The sequence below is a fragment of the Helobdella robusta genome (assembly GCF_000326865.2).
Source record: "Helobdella robusta unplaced genomic scaffold HELROscaffold_21, whole genome shotgun sequence".
NCBI lineage: Eukaryota > Metazoa > Annelida > Clitellata > Rhynchobdellida > Glossiphoniidae > Helobdella > Helobdella robusta.
This window is the reverse complement of record NW_008704124.1, coordinates 1577347-1599097: the sequence shown is the minus strand read 5'-3', so window position 1 is coordinate 1599097 and position 21751 is coordinate 1577347. Positions and strand designations below refer to the sequence as shown.

Here is a 21751-nt window from a genome sequence, read left to right as displayed (position 1 = left end):
ACGATTAAGATTTTCAGTTTTGTGTTGTTCGCAAGACTTAAAATATTTTCAGACATGATTTTTTATAAATTTTTTTACTAACTACTTTAAATATTTCGGTCGTTCATACAATACTTAAGGAAGTAATATTTACAATGTAAGAAGGCAAATGATGTGAAATGTGAAAAGTTTAGTAAAATTAGCAGTGTTGTGCGTGGTTCATCAGGTTACAGGTGTGCTACTTAGAAAAGTTTCAATAATTTAATTTATTTCTTCAATTGGTTATACAGCTGAGAAAAAGTTAATAATGTCAAATATAGTTTAAATTATTTGTCGTTTTATCAATTAAATAGTTACTCTGGTTATTCAGTTTTACAAATTACAAAAGTTATATGATTTTTGTCACAAGGAAACATTGTATTACGGTTAGGAATCGAAAATTACTGATTGATATAGACGTAGGCCTGGAATCATTTCATCTATGTAGAATAAAATAACTTTAGCCTTTTCTTGACATTCTACTCTTCTCCTTCTTGTTACTTCGTTAGTCTCATCTAGGATTGATTATTGTAACTCGCTCTATGGTCTTCCTGATTCTACGATCTATCCTTAAAGTAAAGCTTTTAACACTGCTGCTCGTCTAGTTGCTCCGTGCCCCTTTCTCTTCTCTTGCACTGGCTACCTATAAAATATAGAATAATTTTTAAAACTTGCTCATTTATATATAAGTCTTATTTCATTTCATTTTCAAAGTTTTATTCATAATCAACAATATATCAAATAAGTGAATAAAAGTTATGAAGTTGAATATGCGGAGACCGAATAAGACTGTTTGTCTTGTGGTGGCCACCGCAGGTAGATACATGAATAGTTAATGAAATAAAATAAGGAAAATAACTGAAGCAGAAAGATAATTGAAGATAAATAAGTAAATGTTCGTGTCATACATATATAGACATATAACTATGTAAATGTTCGCTCAGTACATATATAAACACATAAATGTTTAACCATTTATAAAGACCATTCATCCGCATCATTTGTTCTAGCGTATTCTTAATATAATATTAGGTGGTGGAGTCGAGATCCAGTGTCAATAAAAAAGCACGGAATTTTGACTTGAAATGTTGTAGGTTTATGATGGCTCTTAGATGGGGAGGTACAAGTTCTGTCCAAATTTTAGGACCTGTTATTTTTATGCTTGTCTGGATTAATTTGAGGCGAGTTTTGTAGATATAGAAGAGAGGGGTGTGTCTAGTGGTTGTAGATTGAACGGAGTTACTTAATGTGTAGAAGTTGATAAAGTGAGGTGGGAGAAGATTGTTGATAAATTTAAAAACGAATAAAGCAGAGTAGTAAAGACAGATGAAGTTAACTGGTAAAATTTTTTTTGCTAGGAAGAAGGGTTTAGTATGAGAATTGGGTTTGAGGTTAAAAATTAAACGTATTGATCTTTTTTGGGAAAGTATTAGGTTATTCAGGTGGCTTTTTGGACTATTTCCCCATAGTGTGATGCAGTAGGTTAGATAAGGGTAGATGAATGTGTAATAAAGCGTGCGAAGAGCAGAAAGAGAGAGTTTATATTTGATTTTGTAGAAGATGCCTGTGAGTTTGTTGATTTTGTCTGAGGTTGTAGGTGAGAATTCCATGAAAGATTTTCTGTGATGGTGATTCCAAGAAATTTGGTAGACAGGGTGCGGCTTATAGGAACACCATTAACTAATAGGTTTAGGTTAGGAGCTTGGTTGGTGAGTATTTTTGGGCCAAAAATAATGTATGCCCATTTCGAATAATTTATGATTAGTTTGTTGTTGGATAACCAGTTAGAGTATTTTTGGAGTTCAAGATTGATATGTTCAGAGCAATCTGGTAGGTTGTTGGAAGTAAAAAGAAGGTTGGTGTCGTCTGCAAACAGTACGCATTTGGTTGAGGGCGAAACATTGCAGAGGTCATTTATGTAGATAGAAAATAGAAGGGGTCCTAGTATGGATCTTTGTGGCACCCCGTGATGAATAAGAGCGTGCTTTGAATTGATGTTGTCCATGGAAACATATTGTGTCCGTGATGAAAGATAGCTTCTCATCCAGTTGTGAGCTGTGCCTCTTACTCCGTAATGATGTAGTTTGGATAGGAGTATTTTGTGATCGATGACATCGAAGGCTTTGGATAAGTCCAGGAAAATGCCAATAGAAAGATTTTTGTTATTCATTTCATTTAGTATGTGCTGAGTGAAGTCAAGAATAGCAAGCTCAGTTGAGTGGTTGGGTCTGAATCCGTATTGGTTATTGCAGATAGTATTGTTGGAGCAGAAGAAATTAGAGAGTCTTTTAAAGAAAAGTTTTTCAAGAATTTTTGACAGCGGGGAAAGAATGGAGATGGGTCTGTAGTTGTTAATGTCATCTTTGTTTCCTTTCTTGAATACTGGTATGATTTTTGGCTATTTTAAATGAGTCAGGAAAGATTCCAGTGCTTAGTGATAAGTTGAAGATATGATTAAGTGGTGATATGATAGAGAAAATTATGCTTTTGATAAGGAACATGTTGAGTCCATCGTCTGCATAGCTCTTTTTGTTTTTCAAGATATTAACAGTAGTTAATATTTCTTGTTCAGTAACAGGATATAGACAAATGGAATGGGGTGTGGATGGGCTCATAAAATCTGTAGGATTACCATAGCAGGGAGGTTGGTTTGAGAGTAGTTGACTAGCGATGTTTGCAAAGTGGGTGTTGAGAAGGTCACATATTTCTTGTTTATTTTCAATTGCTTGGTTGTTGATAGTTAGTTTGGTGATTGATGAGTTAGGAGGTTGCCTGTTTAGAATTTCTTTGATAGTGTTCCATTTTTGTCCAACATTGTTATGTGCGTCTTCAAGTTTGTTAGAGAAGTAGTCTCGTTCAGTTTTTCGTTTAATAGATGTGAACATGTTTCTGAAGCTTTTGTAGGTGGCAATGTTGCGGGTGGTTGGATATTTAAGGCTTATGATGTATAGTTTGTTTTTCTTTTTTGCAAGACTTAGAATGTTGTCATTGATCCAGCATTTTTTCTTTTTGTTTTTGACAGGACGGAGGGGGGCAAAAGTGTCTAGAGAGTGAGTTAAGATAGTATTCAAAACAGAGCAGCAGTCGTTGACATTTTTTAGAGAAGTCAAAGAATTCCAGTTGTAGTTCGATAAGAAATTGTTGATGTTGCTTATAGATTCTTCAGTTAGGTTTCTGAAGTGCTTTATAGGGGCATGGTTTGAGATTTCTGATTTGGAAGCGATGGCGAATATAGGGAAATGGTCAGATATGTCAGACAGAATTATTCCAGATAAGTGAGAAGTTAGATTGTTAGTAAAGATATTGTCGATGAGTGAGCAAGAAGAAGTTGAGATGCGAGTAGAGGAGGTTATAAGAGGTAAGAAGTTGTATGATGATAGTAGGTTAGAGAAGTCAGCAACGACGTTGTCACTGTTGAGTTTATTGAGGTCAAGGTTAAAGTCGCCAATTAAATAGCTCTTTATGTGTGGCTTGAATGTGGGTAAAATAAGTTCGAGCTTTTGGATTAAGATATTAGGGTCAGTGTTGGGGGGTCTATATACTGCTAAAATATTTACATGTGTGTTGTTTAATTTTAAATTGACACCAAGAAGGTCAATAACGGTGTCGTTCAGAAGCAAATTGTTTATCATAGAAAATTCAATGCCTGATCTGATGAAGATTCCGACTCCACCACCTATTCTGTCAGACCTATTTTTAAAAACAAAATTGTAATCATTCATAGGAACTAGTTTAGCGGATTCGTCACTCAGCCATGTCTCTGAAATAATAATAATGGGAAAAAAATAAGATAAAAATTTATTTAAAATTAAAATGTCAGAAATTTTATTTAAAAGACTTCTGCTGTTTATGTGAAGTAGAGGTAGAGGGTGATCATGATTGTTGATGTACTTGGCTTCTAGAATGTTGAGTAGATCTCTTGTGGTGTAGTAGGATGACTGTCTGGTGAATGAATCTAGGAGGTTCTTTGTGGGGTCGATGTGGGTGTTGTATGCGTTAAAGTGTTGATCATCTTCGTCGTTGTTTGATGGTTGAGGATGTTGTTGGATAGAATTGATTGTGGAATAAGTATTGTTAACAGCCATTGTCGTGATTTATTGATGTCGCAGAATTGACATCGGAGGGAGGACTCATCATCGATGAGGCTTGTTGTTGTTTATGTGGTTCGACCAGCTGAGAAGGGCCCATCGTGACTGGCTCGACTGGCTGAGTGGATTCTTCCGAAGAAGTTAAAATGGAAGCTACCTCAACTGTGTTTTCTACATGCTGATGTGAGTTGACCAGCGATGGTGTATTAATGCACAGAAGCAGCAAAAAGGCCAATAATACGCTTGGTGAGTTGAAAAAAACAGTAGTCAACAAAGACAAATAAATAATATGTTATTGAACTACGACGCAGGCATTTAAAGTAAGACTCAGTCAAATGGGATTTTAATTTTATCAATCAATCAATCAATCAATCAATCAATCAATCAATCAATCAATCAATCAATCAATCAATCAATCAATCAATCAATCAATCAATCAATCAATCAATCAATCAATCAATCAATCAATCAATCAATCAATCAATCAATCAATCAATCAATCAATCAATCAATCAATCAATCAATCAATCAATCAATCAATCAATCAATCAATCAATCAATCAATCAATCAATCAATCAATCAATCAATCAATCAATCAATCAATCAATCAATCAATCAATCAATCAATCAATCAATCAATCAATCAATCAATCAATCAATCAATCAATCAATCAATCAATCAATCAATCAATCAATCAATCAATCAATCAATCAATCAATCAATCAATCAATCAATCATTTAGCTTATAAAGCGCTATTTCCGCGATGTTCAACAGCGCTCCTCAATGAATTTTGAAAACAGATGGGTCTTGAGATCCGCTCTGAACTTCGCAAGTGATAGAGAAGTAGTCAGAGAAGTAGGTAGAGAGATCCAGAGAGAAAAAGAAGAAGAAGACGATCGTAAACCGGGGCGTTTAGGTTCAATTGATATATCTGAAAATACTTAGGAAATAATTTAGATTGAGACTTATACATGAACGTGCAAATTTTAAAAATTATTCTATATTTTATAGGTAGCCAGTGCAAGAGAACAAGATGTAGAGATATATGAGAAAAGAAAGGGGCACGAGCAACTAGACGAGCAGCAGTGTTAAAAGCTTTACTTTAAGGATAGATCGTAGAATCAGGAAGACCATAGAGCGAGTTACAATAGTACCCCGAAAGTAAGAGTAGAAGAGTTAGAAGTAGAATTATTGAGAACAACAGAAGAAAAACGATTACAGAGATAAGAAGAAAACCAAGATAGACAAAAATCAGTAATATTAAAAGAATGATGCAGCAGTCTCAAGAGAATAGTATGGTCAACAGTATCAAAAGCCGACGAAAAGTCAAGAGCAAGAAGAGGAGTAAGATTACTATTGTCACTAGAGTGGATATCATTGTGTATTTTGAGTAAAGAAGTTTCAGTACTGTGAGCAGGTCTGAAACCAGATTGAGATACAGGTAGCAAGGAGTTAAAGTAAAGAATTATTAAATAAATTATTGTCTTCACATTTTAATTTTTTTTATAAAACGTGATTTCATAAAATTTGACCTTAATAACGACTATGTTAATAATATAAAATGTGATTTCATTAGATGGTAAACAATTTTGGCGGTCAGGTAAAAAGCAAGTACCAGTTATTATATAGTAAGATGTTAAGAGAATAGGGAAATGTGGTTTTGAAGGAAGGTTGTACAGTACAACAACGTAATGTAACGTAACGTACACATCGTGCACATCGTGCACATGCATCGTACGTGATTCGAACCTATGTAGAGTAACATAAGTAAAAGTAAACAACCTGCTTACAACCTCACTCAATTTAAATTGGTTTGTGTGCTATGTACCGTTCACTTTCGACTGAACCTGTCTCGCGAAATGTTTTCGCTTTGAAATTTTGACTAGTCAAAATTTAAAAAAATAACTTTCTTTGTCAGCAATAAAAAGAACTACCTACGAAAAGCAGAAGCAGAAATATAACATGGCGTCGAGTTCGTCTTCATTGCAAGATAAAATTGATGATTTAGAGGCTCGTTTCAAGAAGGCTGAATCAGAAGAGAACGTTGGCAACAAATCGACCGAGCAAGACGCCGCTTCTAATAAGCGCACCGACCGACTCCCCAAGAGTGTAAATTTCAGTCTAGCTAGTCCCTCTCCTAGGAAATGCAGCCGCCTAAGTCAGTTTTTTAGCTTTTTTTTATAATATGCTTTTTTTGCTTTATCATTGTCGGACTTATTAGATTTTTTTGACTTTTAGTAATTTAGTTAGTAGTTTGTTAGTTAATTTTATACTATTCTTAAATTAAAATTAAAATTTAATTAGACTGTCAATTTATTAAATCAAAAATATTATTCAACTAAGGTTTTTTAATTTAATTTTTAATAGTTTGTTAATTAAATTCTATTTTAAATAAATTTTAGAAGGTAATGTTAAATTAATTGAGTTAAACTGTTTTAAATCCTTTTTTTTAATAAATTTTAGACAGTTATTAATTTAAAAAACATTTTATTTTCAATAAGTTAATTAATAATTGCTTCTTCCTTCACTGCAGCTGACAGTGCTCAACTTTCACAGTCTGCACCAAATCGTCCAAAGGCAGCTTTATCTTCACCTATAAAACCTCCTGCTCCTCATTCTGCAGAAAACACACCTTTTAATTTGCAGTGTCCCAAATTACGACGACCCCTCCCACCTAGTGGTGCACAACGTTTAGTTACACCAGGAAATGTGACCACTCTTCCTTCAGAGCAACAGGCAGCTGAAACAACCTCTCCAACAGCTGTTTTTCAATTAGAAACTCCTAGCCCGGGGTCCACCAATGAATTTGCTGTTAAAAGTTCTGCCCGGGTGTCAAATTCAGCTAGTAATAGCCCTTCAACGGCTGCAAATACAGATGTCATAATTTCAAGACCCCGATCAGCCGGAAACTTGGGCAACTTACCACTGGGTGGACAACCAAGGAAGAAGCCTAATTTCCATATCCCTTTTGCTCCAGTTGCCAAATCTCAAAAAAGGTTTGATAAATATGAATTTATGTATGATCAACTTTTTTTAACTGGTGTCTTTCATGATTAGTTCAAAAATAATTTAATGAGTTTGATTTTTAATAAGTACCAAACTGGAATTTTGTATTTTCTTGTATATAAAAATATTTGCAATCAAGTATAAATATGAGTTTGGGCAGTGGGTTAAAAATACATGCTGAAGTTATAAACCTGCTTTTGCTGCTTTGGTGATCTAGCAAGCAACTTGTTTGATAATATTCTTGAAGGTGTGATGTGCTGTTGAACAAATATTTTTTTTACATTTCCCTTGAAGATGAGCAGTGAGCGTAGATGAGCACCATTGTGTAGATGGAATTTCGTTTTCATTTTATCTTTAAAAATTACAAAATGACTGGTGACAATAATGAGACCGTACTTATAAAAAAGAGTTAAAAGGAAAAAAAGAAAATTTTTGAATAAAATTTTGTTTTGTTACTAATTATTGTAAAAGGTTATCAAAATATATCATATTAATGAAATGTTTATAATATAATATTTGAATATTTGCAGCGTTGAAATAGAGAACAAGTTAAAGGAAATTATGAAGCTGGCAGGATTGTTGACTATTGATGGGAAGGTCACTCATTGATTATTTTTAAAAAGTTTTGTTTTATTTCCCATGCTTTTTCTTCATTTTATTTTTCTCTTGATTTGTTTACAAAATAATTGCCTTGCTTGCTTCATAGTAATACGTGGAACCGAATGTTAACCTACATTTTATAAGCCTCACAAATTGAGCGCTGCATGTTTTGAAAAACTGAAATGCTCCGACCGCTGCTGCTGCTGTATGAGCATGTGCTGTAAAGGATATGTTCTATTGCAGTTACATCACAATGTTCATCACAGTTTCTATTTATTTCATTCAGTAGGACAGCCACAAAAGAAAAATAATTCTTGCCAATGGGACACTCTTAGCCAGAATTGTCAAAATTTAAAATTGATATTAAAACTTGTGTCTATATAAGCTTTGAATACAAACATGTCAGGCTAAAGAGATTGGACACTGGAGTGCACAATTAATCTTTTTATAAGATTTTGTATTAAATGCTTGAATTGTTTGAGTTGGTACATGACAATGTGTAGTTTAATCATATGCGTGCAGTTCTAAACTATGATGCGTAAATTTTTTTTTGTAATGAAATACTCCTAAAATGATGTACAGGATGTGGAAACTGGCATAGCTGACATGGAAGCCCTCGGAGAATTGGGTCATGGAACTTGCGGTCACGTGATTAAAATGGTGCACAAACCAACTGGTGCTGTCATGGCTGTCAAAGTATGTGTACATCATGTTGCACATTTGTGATTATGTTGTTGTTGTATGTATCATGTTGCACATTTGTTGCTGCTGTATGTATCTTGTTGCACATTTGTTGCTGTTGTATGTATCTTGTTGCACATTTGTTGCTGTTGTATGTGTCATGTTGCACATTTGTTGCTGTTGTATGTGTCATGTTGCACATTTGTTGCTGCTGTATGTATCATGTTGCACATTTGTTGCTGCTATATGTGTCACGTTTCACATTTGTTGTATATGTGATGTTTGCTTTGTTTGCGTTTTTAGCCGTATCAATTTTGTCACATACTTTTAAATGAGGTAATTTTTCATCAGCAAAAATTATTTAAAGAAATTTTTGTTGAGTTGTATTGTTTTCAATTCTCTGTTGAAAGCTAGTATCATTGTACATGTACATACCTTGTTAAAATTGTTTAATTTGTGCTCTTCATGATCATTACAAGCTCATTCAATTTGTTGATATATTTTGTTTATACTTTTTTGGTATTATTTATAAAAAAGATTCATTTTCTAAACCTTTTCTAATCATATGTTTTGCATTGAACATGAATTTAAAATCCTTCCAAAAATTTCATCCAATAAAGAGTTAATTAAATTAGAAAGTTGATGTTAAATTGTGAAGCAAATGCGAAGGTCATGTAACGATGATGAGAACAAGAGAATCATCATGGATCTCGATGTTGTTATGAACTGTCACAGCTGTCCTTACATTGTTTTGTGCCTAGGCACCTTCATTACTAGCGTCAGTATTCATTTTTATTCTATTCCATCTAAATTTTTATTTTGCGTGTGACGATGTTTAATTTAGGAGACTTTTAAATAAAAATTACCTGTTTATTTGTTGCTCTGGGTATTGTAGGTTATTATATAAGCTAAGATGTTTTTCATGGATTGGATGGCGTTTTTTTGCAGTAAATTCAAATTTATTACGTAAATAATAAACTCAATTTTTTCTCACTTTTTCATTGATAGAACATTTAATTCAAATGGCTATTTATTGCTATGCTAATATGCATGCATGTAGAGTTTATACAGCTGAGTTTGTGTGTGACGACATGATGCAATATATATATATATATACGTTGTTGTTGTTGTTGTCAGTCTGATGTGTGGATATGCATGGAAATAATGGCGACCTGCTTGGACAAGTTGATGAAAAAGTTAGGAGCCATTCCAGAGAAGATTCTTGGAAAAGTTACTGTGGCGGTTAGTTTCGTCATATGTTCATTTGTTCATTTGTACATTTATTTGTTCATCCGTTTGTCCATTCACCCGTTGATTCATTTGTTTATTCAACTGTTTTAAAATGTATTGTTAGTCGTTTGCTTATTTATTTTTCTAATAGCATTTTTATAATTTTGCCAAATGTTCTCACATTTTTTTTGTTTTTTTTTTTTGCTTAACAATTTCAATAAAGTGATTAAAATTAATTTTTTGGATATAATTTGTTGATTAAACAATGCTTTGCAGACATTAAATGCCTTGAATTATTTGAAAGAATCACATGGAGTCATTCACAGAGGTATCATTTTTTATTCCTCTTTCTACTTGGTTGCTTTATTCTTCATTTTATTTCTTAATAGCGTTATTTTTTTCTCCATTGATTCAATTCTTTCCCTCATTTTTTATTACTCAAGTTTTTAATTTAATTTTTCAATCGGCTTACTTTTTTCAGTTGTTTTCTTATTGCCCTATTTCTCTGCTTCATTGTTTCACATTCTACATGTTGTATTCACTCCATTTTATTTCATAATTATTTTCCACTTCTTCCTGCCTTCAAATTAATATTTTGTTATTCATTTGCCGTGCATTTTACCAGCAAACGGACATATATAAGCTAAGTTCTGGTCAAGCCCTACATTTTTCTCATTTAATTCTATTTAATAATGAATGATTCATGGATGCATTTAAAATGACATGAAGAGCTCATTTTTGCATAGCTTATCTTATTTTCATTAGATGTTAAGCCATCGAACATCCTGCTAGACGAGAGAGGTACTTTCAAGTTGTGCGACTTTGGCATCAGTGGCAGACTGGTTGACTCCAAAGCCAAGACGCGTAGTGCTGGGTGCGCTGCCTACATGGCTGTTGGTGTCTTTCTCTACCTTCTTTGATGTCTGTTAATGAATCATTGTATATCTTGTTTGATGTGTCATTGTATCTTGTTTGATGTATGTTTTAATGTATCGTTGTATCTTGTTTGGTGTGTGTTGATAATAATGTTATAAATTCATACTTGTTGGATGTGGTACCATGTAATATTTGATGGTTTGTGCCATTTTTGCATGGTAGTCCAAATTTGTGATCATTTAGTGTCTCTGTGTGTGTGTGTGTGTTTTTTTGTTGGTTTGCATATTTGTTTGTTTGTCAAGTGTTAGTAGATGTTCACATTTAATTGTTTATATTTTGTTGTTCATTGTATGGTGACAAATAATTTTCTTAAAAACTGTGTAATTATTTGTTTGATTTATTTTTTTCTCGTAATGTTTTTTGAAATTGCTCACCTTTGGATTGTTGAATTGAAGTGCATTTTCTTTTTTTCACTTAATAATAAACAAATATTAATAAAAAGTATTGGTAGGCGTGAATAAAATAAAATTGTTGACAACAACTTGACGGAATAAAAACTCATATAATTTTGAGTATAAAAATGTTGTTAAATAATTAAATAATTTGATATATTGATGGTTTCAGCCCGAGCGCATCGACCCGCCAGACCCCTCTCAACCCGACTACGACATCAGAGCTGATGTCTGGAGCCTCGGACTCACACTCGTTAGAATCATTTCTTTTTTTTTACATTCAATTCAGCTGTTTATTTCACAGCATATATTGATTTGCTGGCGTTGATGATGTTTGGCTGGTTCTGCTGTTGCACAGTGACCAGGTTCCAGTGTATATAGCTATTCATGTTTAACATGCAATGTGCGTGATGGTTGCATTCACGCACATCCAACTGCTGTGTGTGTCTGTGTCTGTGTGAGTGTTATTGGTATATCTGAGAATAAATTAGTAAAAAATTATTAACAGTCTGATAATAATATTTCTCTACGATGTGTAATGTAAATTGTTTGTTTTCTCTAACATTCCTAAATAATTGAATGACTGAAATTTTGAAATGATGTGATCGGCTGGCGACAGGTGGAACTGGCAACTGGTGAGTTTCCTTACAAGAACTGTACGACGGACTTTGAGGTCTTGACAAAAGTTTTGCAGGATGAACAACCTCGTCTGCCACCAGGCCGTGGATTTTCTATGGATTTCGAGAACTTGGTCAACTCATGGTATGATAAAGTTTTATTTTCTCTATAAAAAAATTAGGTTTTAATAAAAGTATTTTTTGACATTATTTTATATTTGCGTATGTTGATACCATCAAAGTTATTAGTATAATATAAACATACGTATCATAGATTTCATAGACATGTCATCATCACAACCATGTTTTGATGTTTTGTTCAATGCGAGTTGTCTAGTAAATCCATGCTTGTTAATTATAATTTTAATTTGAGTAAATCTTTCGATTTTTGATTGTTATCACGATTGGCCATCCATTTTCAGTTTATTGATCAGTTTTTTTTATCTATACAGACTTCACTCACTTTCCAAGTATGGACTTAAACTTTACACACTCAACACTGCCCAACACTTTTCACTGTCCAGTAATCAGTAAAACGTATTTACCTTTCTCCCATCCTTCTCACGCTTCAATGGCGTCTCTTGTTCCTTTCAGAAGCCATTTTGCGTTTTTGTTATTTTCATGTTCCGATTCTCGCCAGTTTTTATATGAACATGCTAACTTTGTAGAAAAATTGAAATAGATTAGGAGCCAAATCATTATTTTATTCAATTTATATATATATATATATATATATATATATATATATATATATATATATATTATAGATTAGAAGCCAATTCATTATTTATATGTTCTAAGGCAATGCATTTTGTACTAATTTAATATTATTATTGACGACCTGATGATGTTATTTATTGATATATTTGTTTTGAAACAGTTTAACGAAAGACTATCGATACAGGCCGAAATATCCAAAACTGCTTGTGAGTTTTTAACTGAATGAGATTGAAATATTTGCATTCACTTAACATTAAATTTCATTGAATAAAACAAATTCTTACTCTTGAATTGCCATTCAAACGTGGTTCACTAATGCATGTTATGGTCACAATTTATCAATTACGAACTTAACTTTTTCATGCTTTTTTAATTCTCTTTTTCGACCAGATTAGGTGGAAAAATTATTTAGCCATTTCTTTATATTTTTTTACTCAACCTGTTTCGAACATTCTTCCATGATGCCAACTGCCTCCACTATCGACGTTTCCTTAAATTAGTTACATTCCACGTACATTACATTTTACGTACATTACATTCCATGCACAAGTAATCTGTATTTGATTTTTATTTCTTCCATTGTTCAACATGCCTCACAGTGCACGCCATGAGGTTATCTAATTGTTTATTTGCAGTAATTTTATTTATAAAGTTTTCCATAGAGGTTGTTGGTGTTTCATTCGAACAGTTTCTTCCAAAGTAAGCTGTGTAGCGAAATAATACTTTCCTTTCTGAGAGCCGATGTATCTTGTGTGCATAATCCCTGAAAACTGGCATTTTGGAACCTTTTGACTGCTTAGATTCTTGGAGGGCTGCGATGTGAATGCTGTGGTCTTGTGTGCGTGTGTGTGTTGGTTAATGTTGCTGGCTTCGTGCACTCACTTGCTACAGCGCCAGTGACTGCCTGCTGACTGCCTCCACGCTCCCTCCACCATTGCCCATCCAACGTGCTTCTGCGAGTGCTGTGAGAGATTTACCGAGTTTATATGGTCACGCATCATCTTCACTTTCATTACATCAGTTTTTAACCGTTTTAAATAAATTTATAAAACTTTTTTCATTATGCTGCTGTAAGTCACCCTTAACCAAAACGAAACAACAGGCACCTATAATACGCAACATATTATGTTATCCTTGCGACTGAATACTTTCTGCGCTGGTTCGTTTGAAGCTGATGATGCCACTTTTGTCTCCTCTCTAAAACTAAAAAAACTGCCTCACTTTTGCATGTCGTCACAAAAATGTTTTTTATGTAATGTTATTAGCTGTTGCAAAAATTGGTAGGATTCTATTTTCTGAAGTTCAAAGTTTAAGAACTTGCGGTTTTTATTACTAAGTGTTTTAAATTTATCGTTATAAACGGTTTGTTGATTTGCACAAAAATTAACTAATTAATTGTTTAATTAACTGATTAATTAATTGATTGATTGATTGATTGAATGCAGATGCACAATTTCGTGAAGCGCTACTCGACTCTTCATGTTGATGTAGCAGGCTGGTATGAGGAAGTTACCAGAAGGCTCAGTCCTCCTGGACAGCCAAGGCAACATGCTGATGACAGTTGTAATATTCTTCATGGCGGCACAATTTCCAGCAGTTCTATGGGCAGTTGTAGTGAAGCAACTGTTTCCAGTAACACAACTGCAGTATTTTCAACTGGTGCTCTCGCTACCAATGTTTTGAATCTCACCCAACCCTCCCCTGTTCCTCCACGCAAATCATTGACCACTCTTCATTCGCCCTGGAAAGGTTCTTCAGCGGCATCTTCATCTGAGCAACAGCAGCAACAACAAAAGCAGCCAAATGTTTCCAATGTTGCTCCACTGCATGTCCGACAACTGCAGCAACGTAACTCTCTGGTTCTTCCTCCCCACTCACTTTCTCACCTCACGTCATCATCATCCTCCCAGTCCACATCCTCCTCACCGGTCCCATTCTCATATCCCGACGTCAGGCGATTTGATCCGCTCTGCACGGACGCCTTCACTCCAGTTTCATCGTCACCACTAGCATCAACAATGGAGTGGACGATGTTCGGCACAGACGTGGTGGTTTCGTCGTCACCAACTGGTGATAGCAGCACTCACAGTCGTTCGTCGATTTCAAAAACCGGCTCGCCCTTCAGACCATCCGGCACATTTTCTTCCTCCCTCTACATGGTTCCTCAGCAACACTTTCCCGGCCACCCTCCCTCTTCTCAGACATCATCATCATCATCACCGGCATCGTCCTCGACACACGGTCAACATGCCAGCTCAGTCAGCATAGGACATCCGGGGACGTCGTCACCATCATATATTCAACGTCGACAACAAATAGTGACGCCTTCTTCGTCGTCGTCATCTTTGCAATCCGACCAATCACCGAACACTTGCGCTACCCCTTTTTCAGCTCCTCCAATGCGATCGTCTGTCTGGTCACCTGACAATAGTAATGTTCTCCAACCAACGTTCTTCTCATCGCCATCATCCTCTTTGCCATACCACCATCAGCGTCCTCAACAGGCGAGTGAAACAACCAGAAGCGTCATGACGGCATCAGTTAGCATCACGTTGTCCCATCCGTCTGCTCGGTCATCATCAGTCGCATCTGCATCTGCACCATCGCCACCATCGACGATGGCGTTCACTCAGATGAGTCATGCTAGTCATTATTCACCGTCATCATCTGCAACGTTTGTTTGTCCGCCAACGTCCCCACCGTCATCGGCCGGTCAGTTTTTGCACGTGGCATCTTCAGCGCCGTCCTCCGCCGCGTCGACTACTACAACGTCACCGTCGTCTACGTCTGCCGTCGATAAAAGACATTTTTCGCATTTCACAAAGTTTTAAGATGTTCAGATGTTCGGCATCCTCATTAGATCTCTCTTCAACTAACTATTTGTTTATGAATTAATTCAATTTATTGTTTTTTTTAGATATTATTTTGTGCGTGCATTCGTGTCGGCCATTTGAATATCATTGATATCCTAAAACCTATCACATCATAAGAAAGAGACCACAAGACCATCTTAGCTGACATGCATCACGATATGAATTTCAATCACTTTCATCAATATCATATTTTTAATAATTTTCACTTATATTCGTTTTATCATGTAATGATAGTTTAATTTTTATACCGTTCTGTTATTAAACACGACGAGATGTTGGTTTAATTTAAATATGTTCAGTTCATATATTTCAGCAATCCATTCATTCCATTCAATAACGTTCATTTAATTTGCAATATCGAGATATTTTTATTAAGTTTACATGCAATTAAATGTTATTTTTATTTATAAGGAATAATGTACTTTCATTTTCGCAAACATTTTTTGACGTGTTCCTGAGCACAAAATATCACCCGCTTGCAACTTACAAACGTTTTACTGCTGCTGAACAATCCTTGGTCTGTGTGTATATATGCCACACACACACACACGCACACACACACCTTTATATATATATATATATAAATATATATATATATATAAATATATATATAACATGTATATGCATATGTATATATATGTATTATGTATATGTGTGTGTGGTTTGTATTTAAATGAATGTTGGGCATAATGTTACGAAATGTATTATGAACAACGCAGTTTGCCACTTTGCTATGATGTCAAATGAATGACGCGCTGCATGTTTCGTGATAATGTTTCTAGACTTTCGTATTTATGGCAATCTCACTGACACACCACACAACCTAATGGGCATTTGTGCACTAATTTTTAAGCAAACCGTAATTTAATGGTTGGCATGTTGGCATAATAATTTAACATTTCATGGTTCCCCCAAAGCAGCTTGATGTACCAAGCGAGACCTGTTTGTTCTTTAAAGCGCGAGTGCATGAACTAATACAATGCAAAGATGCTTTGATGCCTTCTTATATGACTCAAGCTGTTCTGGTTCCAACATTTGATATGTGTGTTCTTGTCAATATGACCTCTTCACTGGTTCCATAGTTTCCACGTGCAATCATTTTCAGGTGTTCATCCTGCCTGTTAACTGCATCAGTCTTTTAATCCATCAACAACTTTCAATTGTTTATCAGCATGAACTTATTGCCATATTTATTTAACGTGGCTAATTAGTAATTTTTAATCCTATATTAGTTGCAGGGATTCTGCACTTTTAAACGAAGATATGAACACGTTATTTTTATTAAGTGTTGATTGACTTACCGTCACCGTGTTTTTTAAATGTTTAGAGTGATTTTAATTTTTCATCAGTGACGGATGGCAAGGAGCAGCTGCGCAAAAGGCTCCATGCATAAACTTGCCACTTTAAATAACTCAGGCAAGATTATTACGTGCTAAATACGAGTGGAGCGTGCTTGTGTGTGCGCTGTTGTGCCATGCGTGCATATTATTTACATTTCTTTCTTGCATATATGCATTTTTTTCATTATTTATGAACATTTTTTTCGTGTTATTTTGCATGAGATACGCGAGGTCGTTTTCATCGTTTCATTTGAATGTTCATCAAAAGTTTGTTTTGTGTTTTTGGTCGATTTTTCTTCAGTTTCATAATTTTTTGACTTACAATGATGCTACGTTGTCCTACAAATTTTACAGTCTTCAATTAATATTTTAAAAATAAATTTGTATGTTTAATTTCGTTTGAACTATTACGAATTGATGTTGTTTATTAATTGGTTCAATGGACCACGCCGAGTTCATAATTTATTAACTTCTTATTGTGTGTAAACAGAGCACGCAACCCATGTTGTTTCAAAGCAAAAATCAAAGTTCCATGAGATTAAATTCTTTAGAACTCAGGGTCTTCTGGTTTCCATTACGTATCATTTTGTGATCTTCACTCGTAATTGTGGCGAGTAATTGAAGAAGATACTACGTTGAGGGGACTGCTTTTGTTTCCTAGATTTTAGATTTATATGGTTAAGTTTTTTTATTACATTTTATGTGGATTTTATTTTTCAATCGTGGTTTCATTGGCTTAATAAACATATTATAGACAATTCTTTTTTAATTCGTTTAAAATTATTTCAACTTAAGTACAGAATATTAACATAGAAATTGAATACAGTACTTGAACTTAACATTGAAGAAAACGCATTTGCTTCGTTATAAAACCTCCCAGAATGAATATTTATCTGCTTAAGGAAGTTTCTGGTGTAAAATATAATTAATGTGTTAAGGCAAAACTTCAATTAACTGTATAATGGAAAAATATGATAAGACGATTCCAGCTCAAAATTTTATAGGTTCATGATTAAAAAGGAGCTTCATGGTTATACCTGTTTCAGGAGATGTAGCGTGCATCTTTGAAGCATGAAGGTGATGGACCTCTTAGACATTTGTTCAACACTATCTATTTTGGAAATCTTTGAAAAATAGACATTAGCGTCACTTGTTGCAAACGAAGCTTTTCCGAGTTGAAGCTGACCAGACCACCTCCGTTCCACGTTGTGTAAATTGCGGCCACGAACTTTAACACTTGTCCATAAAAAGAAAAACAACTTGACAGTATCGATTTTGTAAATTAAAAAAATCGAACAAAACGCCTGAAAAACAAATTTTCAGAAATTTACAATTTGTTTGAATTAAAAAAATTAGATTGTTTACAAACTTAGTAATTATAAATTGGAGGGTGGCAAATTAAGTATCGCCCAGGTGACCTGGAATCAAATCCAGCCCCTGGCTGATTCTCATGTAGGTTCGTTTGCCTCTACTTTGTTGCGCATGGTTCTGTTCGAATGTTTGGACGAGCACCGCATTTATGAGTTCACCGAAAAAGTTTCATTTTCTCATTCAAGAGAGTTGATGCGTTGTATGTGTTGCAAGTTTTTTGCTACGCGGTGGATATTTTGTTAAATTATTTTGAAAATAAAATTATTTTAAATAAGGATACCTGCATAATAAATATACCTGTTGAAAATAATTGATAGCTGGTCTAATGGCCACAAAGTGGATGTGACTTAAGCAGAGGTTTTTCGAAAAGCGCTCGACGAGTTACCTTACCTTACCTTACAATTAGATTGTTTACAAACTTAGTAATAAAAAATTCACCTACAATTATCTTACAAGTCCTTTTATTTTGAAAACTACAAATCCATAAAATTATTAATGACGTTTCATGGTTGGTTTAATAATTACTCGAGTGGTGAATTGTAAAGTTTTGATAAATGGAATCGATTCATCAAGTAAAAGGACTTAATTTGTTATACTTAAAGATGCAAGCACACAAGGGGTGGTTTCATTTTTGATTTTCATGGTTGATTTTTTGTGGTCTGTAAAGACGAGCAAGTAAATTTGTTCTTCTTTGCTAACGACGCCGTTTACGTCTGAAAATGTCATTCATTTTTCGAGAGCGTGTAAACGATTAACATCCTGTTATTTTTCAATCATATTATCAACCATCGCATCAAATAATGATCGTGTAACTCAATTCATCATCATCATCATCATCGTTGTTGCAACCGTCATCTTCTCAACAACATCATACTCAACTTAACATCATTTTCATGAAGCGAACGCTCATCCCATTTTGTATTCAGCAGACGCCATTCGAGAACACGTTGTTAATGTGACGTACTAATTGACGACTTTATGACTCTGGACTTAGGTGGCTTTTATGATCCAACATAGGTTCGCTCACTTATTCTTCATTTCTTCTTCACTTGCTCGCTCGCTCTGCATCTGGAAAGTCTTTTATCATCTCCATCATTTCTGACATCATCGTGTTTTTTTGCCGTTGTTGCTTTTCTTGGTTTTCTTTTCAGATCCAATGCTCAATTCCAACGTATGCCTACGCATGTCTGCGTACTTTTTAGTTTGTACACGCACGTGAGAAAATTGCGGTTTACAATGACTATTTTTTTTATACGCAACATGCGTGAATATTTGAATGTGGTGCATTTTTGTCCCATGCATTTTCGTATATGCATTTATGTTTATCACGCGTTATATATACACGTTTGGAACTGTAGAATTTATTACACGGACTGCTTGCGTCGTGAAGCACGGCTGAACGGCATTCAAAGAACAAGAACTTAGCTTGATGATGCCTGAACGCAGCTTGCCTGCATCAATTTGGGGTCCATTTGCTCTTTATGATAGCCCAAAGAATGGGAGCCGTAAAATGTGTTCCTTGCGTAATAAACTGCACAGCTGCTCGCATGGGATGGACGGATGTTGTAGCAGGCAGGTAGAAGTTTTCAAGGAGACGACATGATGTGCCCTTTCTATAATTTAATTGAAAAAAAGTGCATCCATTAATTTTTTAATTTTATCCAGTTTGTGAAGGATGTTTTGAAATATTAAAATAAAATAAATAAGGTTCGGCAATATACTAAAAATAAGGTTCGACTCATCAAAATTTAAAAAAAACATGATCCATAAAAGAGTTTACAATTATTCGATAGTAAACAAGGTTACAAAATTAAAAACTGAGATATCAATTTAGGCAAATTTTTATGCAAAAGAAAGTTCAAATTTGTATCTGCTGACGGTTTACGTACCTGCGTATTTGCTTTCTTTGTTTCATTGCCTTCATTTACGTTTTTTAAATTTATTAGAAGAGAGATCAAATAAGTATAAATGTTTGCATCTTTTTATAAACGTGATTTAATTTTATTATCATTGTCTTTAAAACAGGTCTATTTGATTACTAATAGTATTTGGAACATGTAATTATATTTTCTGTTTCCTTAACGCAATGATTCCAAACCAGTGGGTCACAATCCCAGTTGGGACTTCCTTGGAAGTGTAGCCAGTACAAAAATTTTAAAAAATTCAGAAAATAAAAAGGCATTTGTTAAAATTTTACAAATCTTAATTTTCACAAATATTTTGATGACAAAGCTTGGATTCCACAAGCGGCATACCTGTCAGACATATTTGACCACTTGAATAAATTAAATTTAAAACTCCATGGCAGAGACATAAACGTATTAATTTTTAGAGACGTTCAACAGACTTTTAGTCCAAAACTTCAAAACTAGAGAACTTGAGAACCATGATTTTTTGAGCACGATTGAAGAATCGGATGAGATAATTGAAAGTGATTTAATGATCATCTCCAATCTATGGACAATTTCCTTGTTAGTTTTATTAAACTAATCATGTTCATGCTCATTAATTTTTTTTAATAAATTACATTGAACATCTGGGTGCTGTTATTCGCATATTTTATGAATTTTTACACTGAAGAAAAATTAATGGAACAATCGATAAAAATGTTGTGTGTATATGTTTATTAGGGATTTAAATTGAGTCTTGTAGGTTATATGAAGGTGTAAAATTAATTATTCATGAGACTCTTACACACACGCGTTTACGTGCACACAATGCTTGCACACGCACAAACACAAAACAACACAAACACACCACACACACACACACACACAGACAAATTCACACATATGCAAACACACAGGCCGGCACAAATGTGTTTATGTATATATTAATAGTTCCTATCGTGAGCATTAGGTAAAATTTTTATGCAAAAAAAAGTTCAAAATTTTTCTGTTGATGGTTTACGTGCCGGAGTTGCTGGTTTCCTCGTTTCGTCGCCTTCGTTTTTGATTTTATTAGAAGAGAGATCCTATAAGTAAAAATGTTTACATCCGTTTATAAACACGATTTAATTTTATTATCATTGCATTTGGAATTAATTTTCTTATCACTGCAATGGGATTTAATTTAATTTTTTTATCTCTTCTGAATTTTGAAAAATGTGGAACTACTGGCTACCTTTCCGAGGAAGTCCCAAATATGAAATAAGATCGCGACCCACTGGTTAGGAATCATTGCGTTATGGAAACGGAAGATATAATTACACGTTCCAAATGCAATTATAATTTCTAACTCTGCTGGATTATTGCAGATGCGGGTACATTTGATATCATATTGGACTTTCAGCCTACACCCGTCCCTCGAGTAAACGCATCTGAATAACAAAATTGTTGCTACTTTTGTGCTCTCAAATCAGCTGCAACGTGAGGTAATAGTTGTATAAAAATTGCATTTCAAGGGTGACATAACGCGTTACATAGCCTGTCACTTGCATGTTAAACAGCATATAAATGATTTAAAAAATAACTTTTATTTCTTAATTTTTTATTAATCAAAATTATATAATCAACAACGGTAATGATTTGTAGTTTAATGGCAGCAATGGTAGATTTGTGTTTGGCAGATTAGTATTATAGATTACGTAGTATTAATATTAATGGTATTGTGTGAGCACGACTGATGTATGCTACTACTTCCACGTTATCCTATTTTGAAAAATGTACGGATGGAAACCGCAGATATCAAATGAATTATTCAAATCAAATGTCCCATCTTATTTCTAAATTTGTGAGCGGAATGACAACAACGTGGAACAAAAGAAGCAAACGTTAATGTCATCATCATTACCATTCATGCCAATATAATTAAATCATTTTAATTTCATCATTTACATTTTCAACATTGACGTTGCTGATTGTATTCTATAAACTT

The 21751-nt window shown here is 34.3% G+C and overlaps 2 protein-coding genes across 2 annotated transcripts in view; both read left to right on the top strand.

Annotated features, from left to right (window-relative positions):
• Positions 1–5957: 5957 nt before the first annotated feature.
• On the top strand, positions 5958–17326 carry HELRODRAFT_191434 (hypothetical protein). Its single transcript, XM_009018354.1, has 13 exons — positions 5958–6267; positions 6643–7105; positions 7646–7712; positions 8298–8411; positions 9055–9174; positions 9534–9638; positions 9903–9954; positions 10392–10519; positions 11127–11207; positions 11574–11716; positions 12452–12497; positions 13737–15720; positions 15760–17326. Exons 1-12 carry the CDS (start codon positions 6072–6074, stop codon positions 15120–15122), a joined length of 2901 nt encoding a protein of 966 aa, XP_009016602.1. The 5' UTR covers positions 5958–6071; the 3' UTR covers positions 15123–15720; positions 15760–17326.
• A 3653-nt stretch (positions 17327–20979) lies between these two features.
• Positions 20980–21751, top strand: part of HELRODRAFT_171647 (hypothetical protein) — a gene marked incomplete at both ends in the record, with an annotated part of 3162 nt that continues 2390 nt past the window's right edge. Inside the window, 2 exons of the mRNA XM_009018353.1 lie at positions 20980–21043; positions 21132–21184. Coding sequence (XP_009016601.1) covers positions 20980–21043; positions 21132–21184 — 117 coding nt within the window. The remainder of the gene's footprint in view (positions 21044–21131; positions 21185–21751) is intronic.

What these genes read in the sequence shown, in the direction of transcription:
- HELRODRAFT_191434 (XM_009018354.1), top strand. Translation starts at nt 6,072, where the DNA reads ATGGCGTCGAGTTCGTCTTCATTGCAAGATAAAATTGATGATTTAGAG. An exon ending in TAGGAAATGCAGCCGCCTAA is followed by an intron (nt 6,268 to 6,642) that starts GTCAGTTTTTTA and finishes CCTTCACTGCAG; the next exon opens with CTGACAGTGCTCAACTTTCA. An exon ending in GTGCTGTCATGGCTGTCAAA is followed by an intron (nt 8,412 to 9,054) that starts GTATGTGTACAT and finishes TAAATTGTGAAG; the next exon opens with CAAATGCGAAGGTCATGTAA.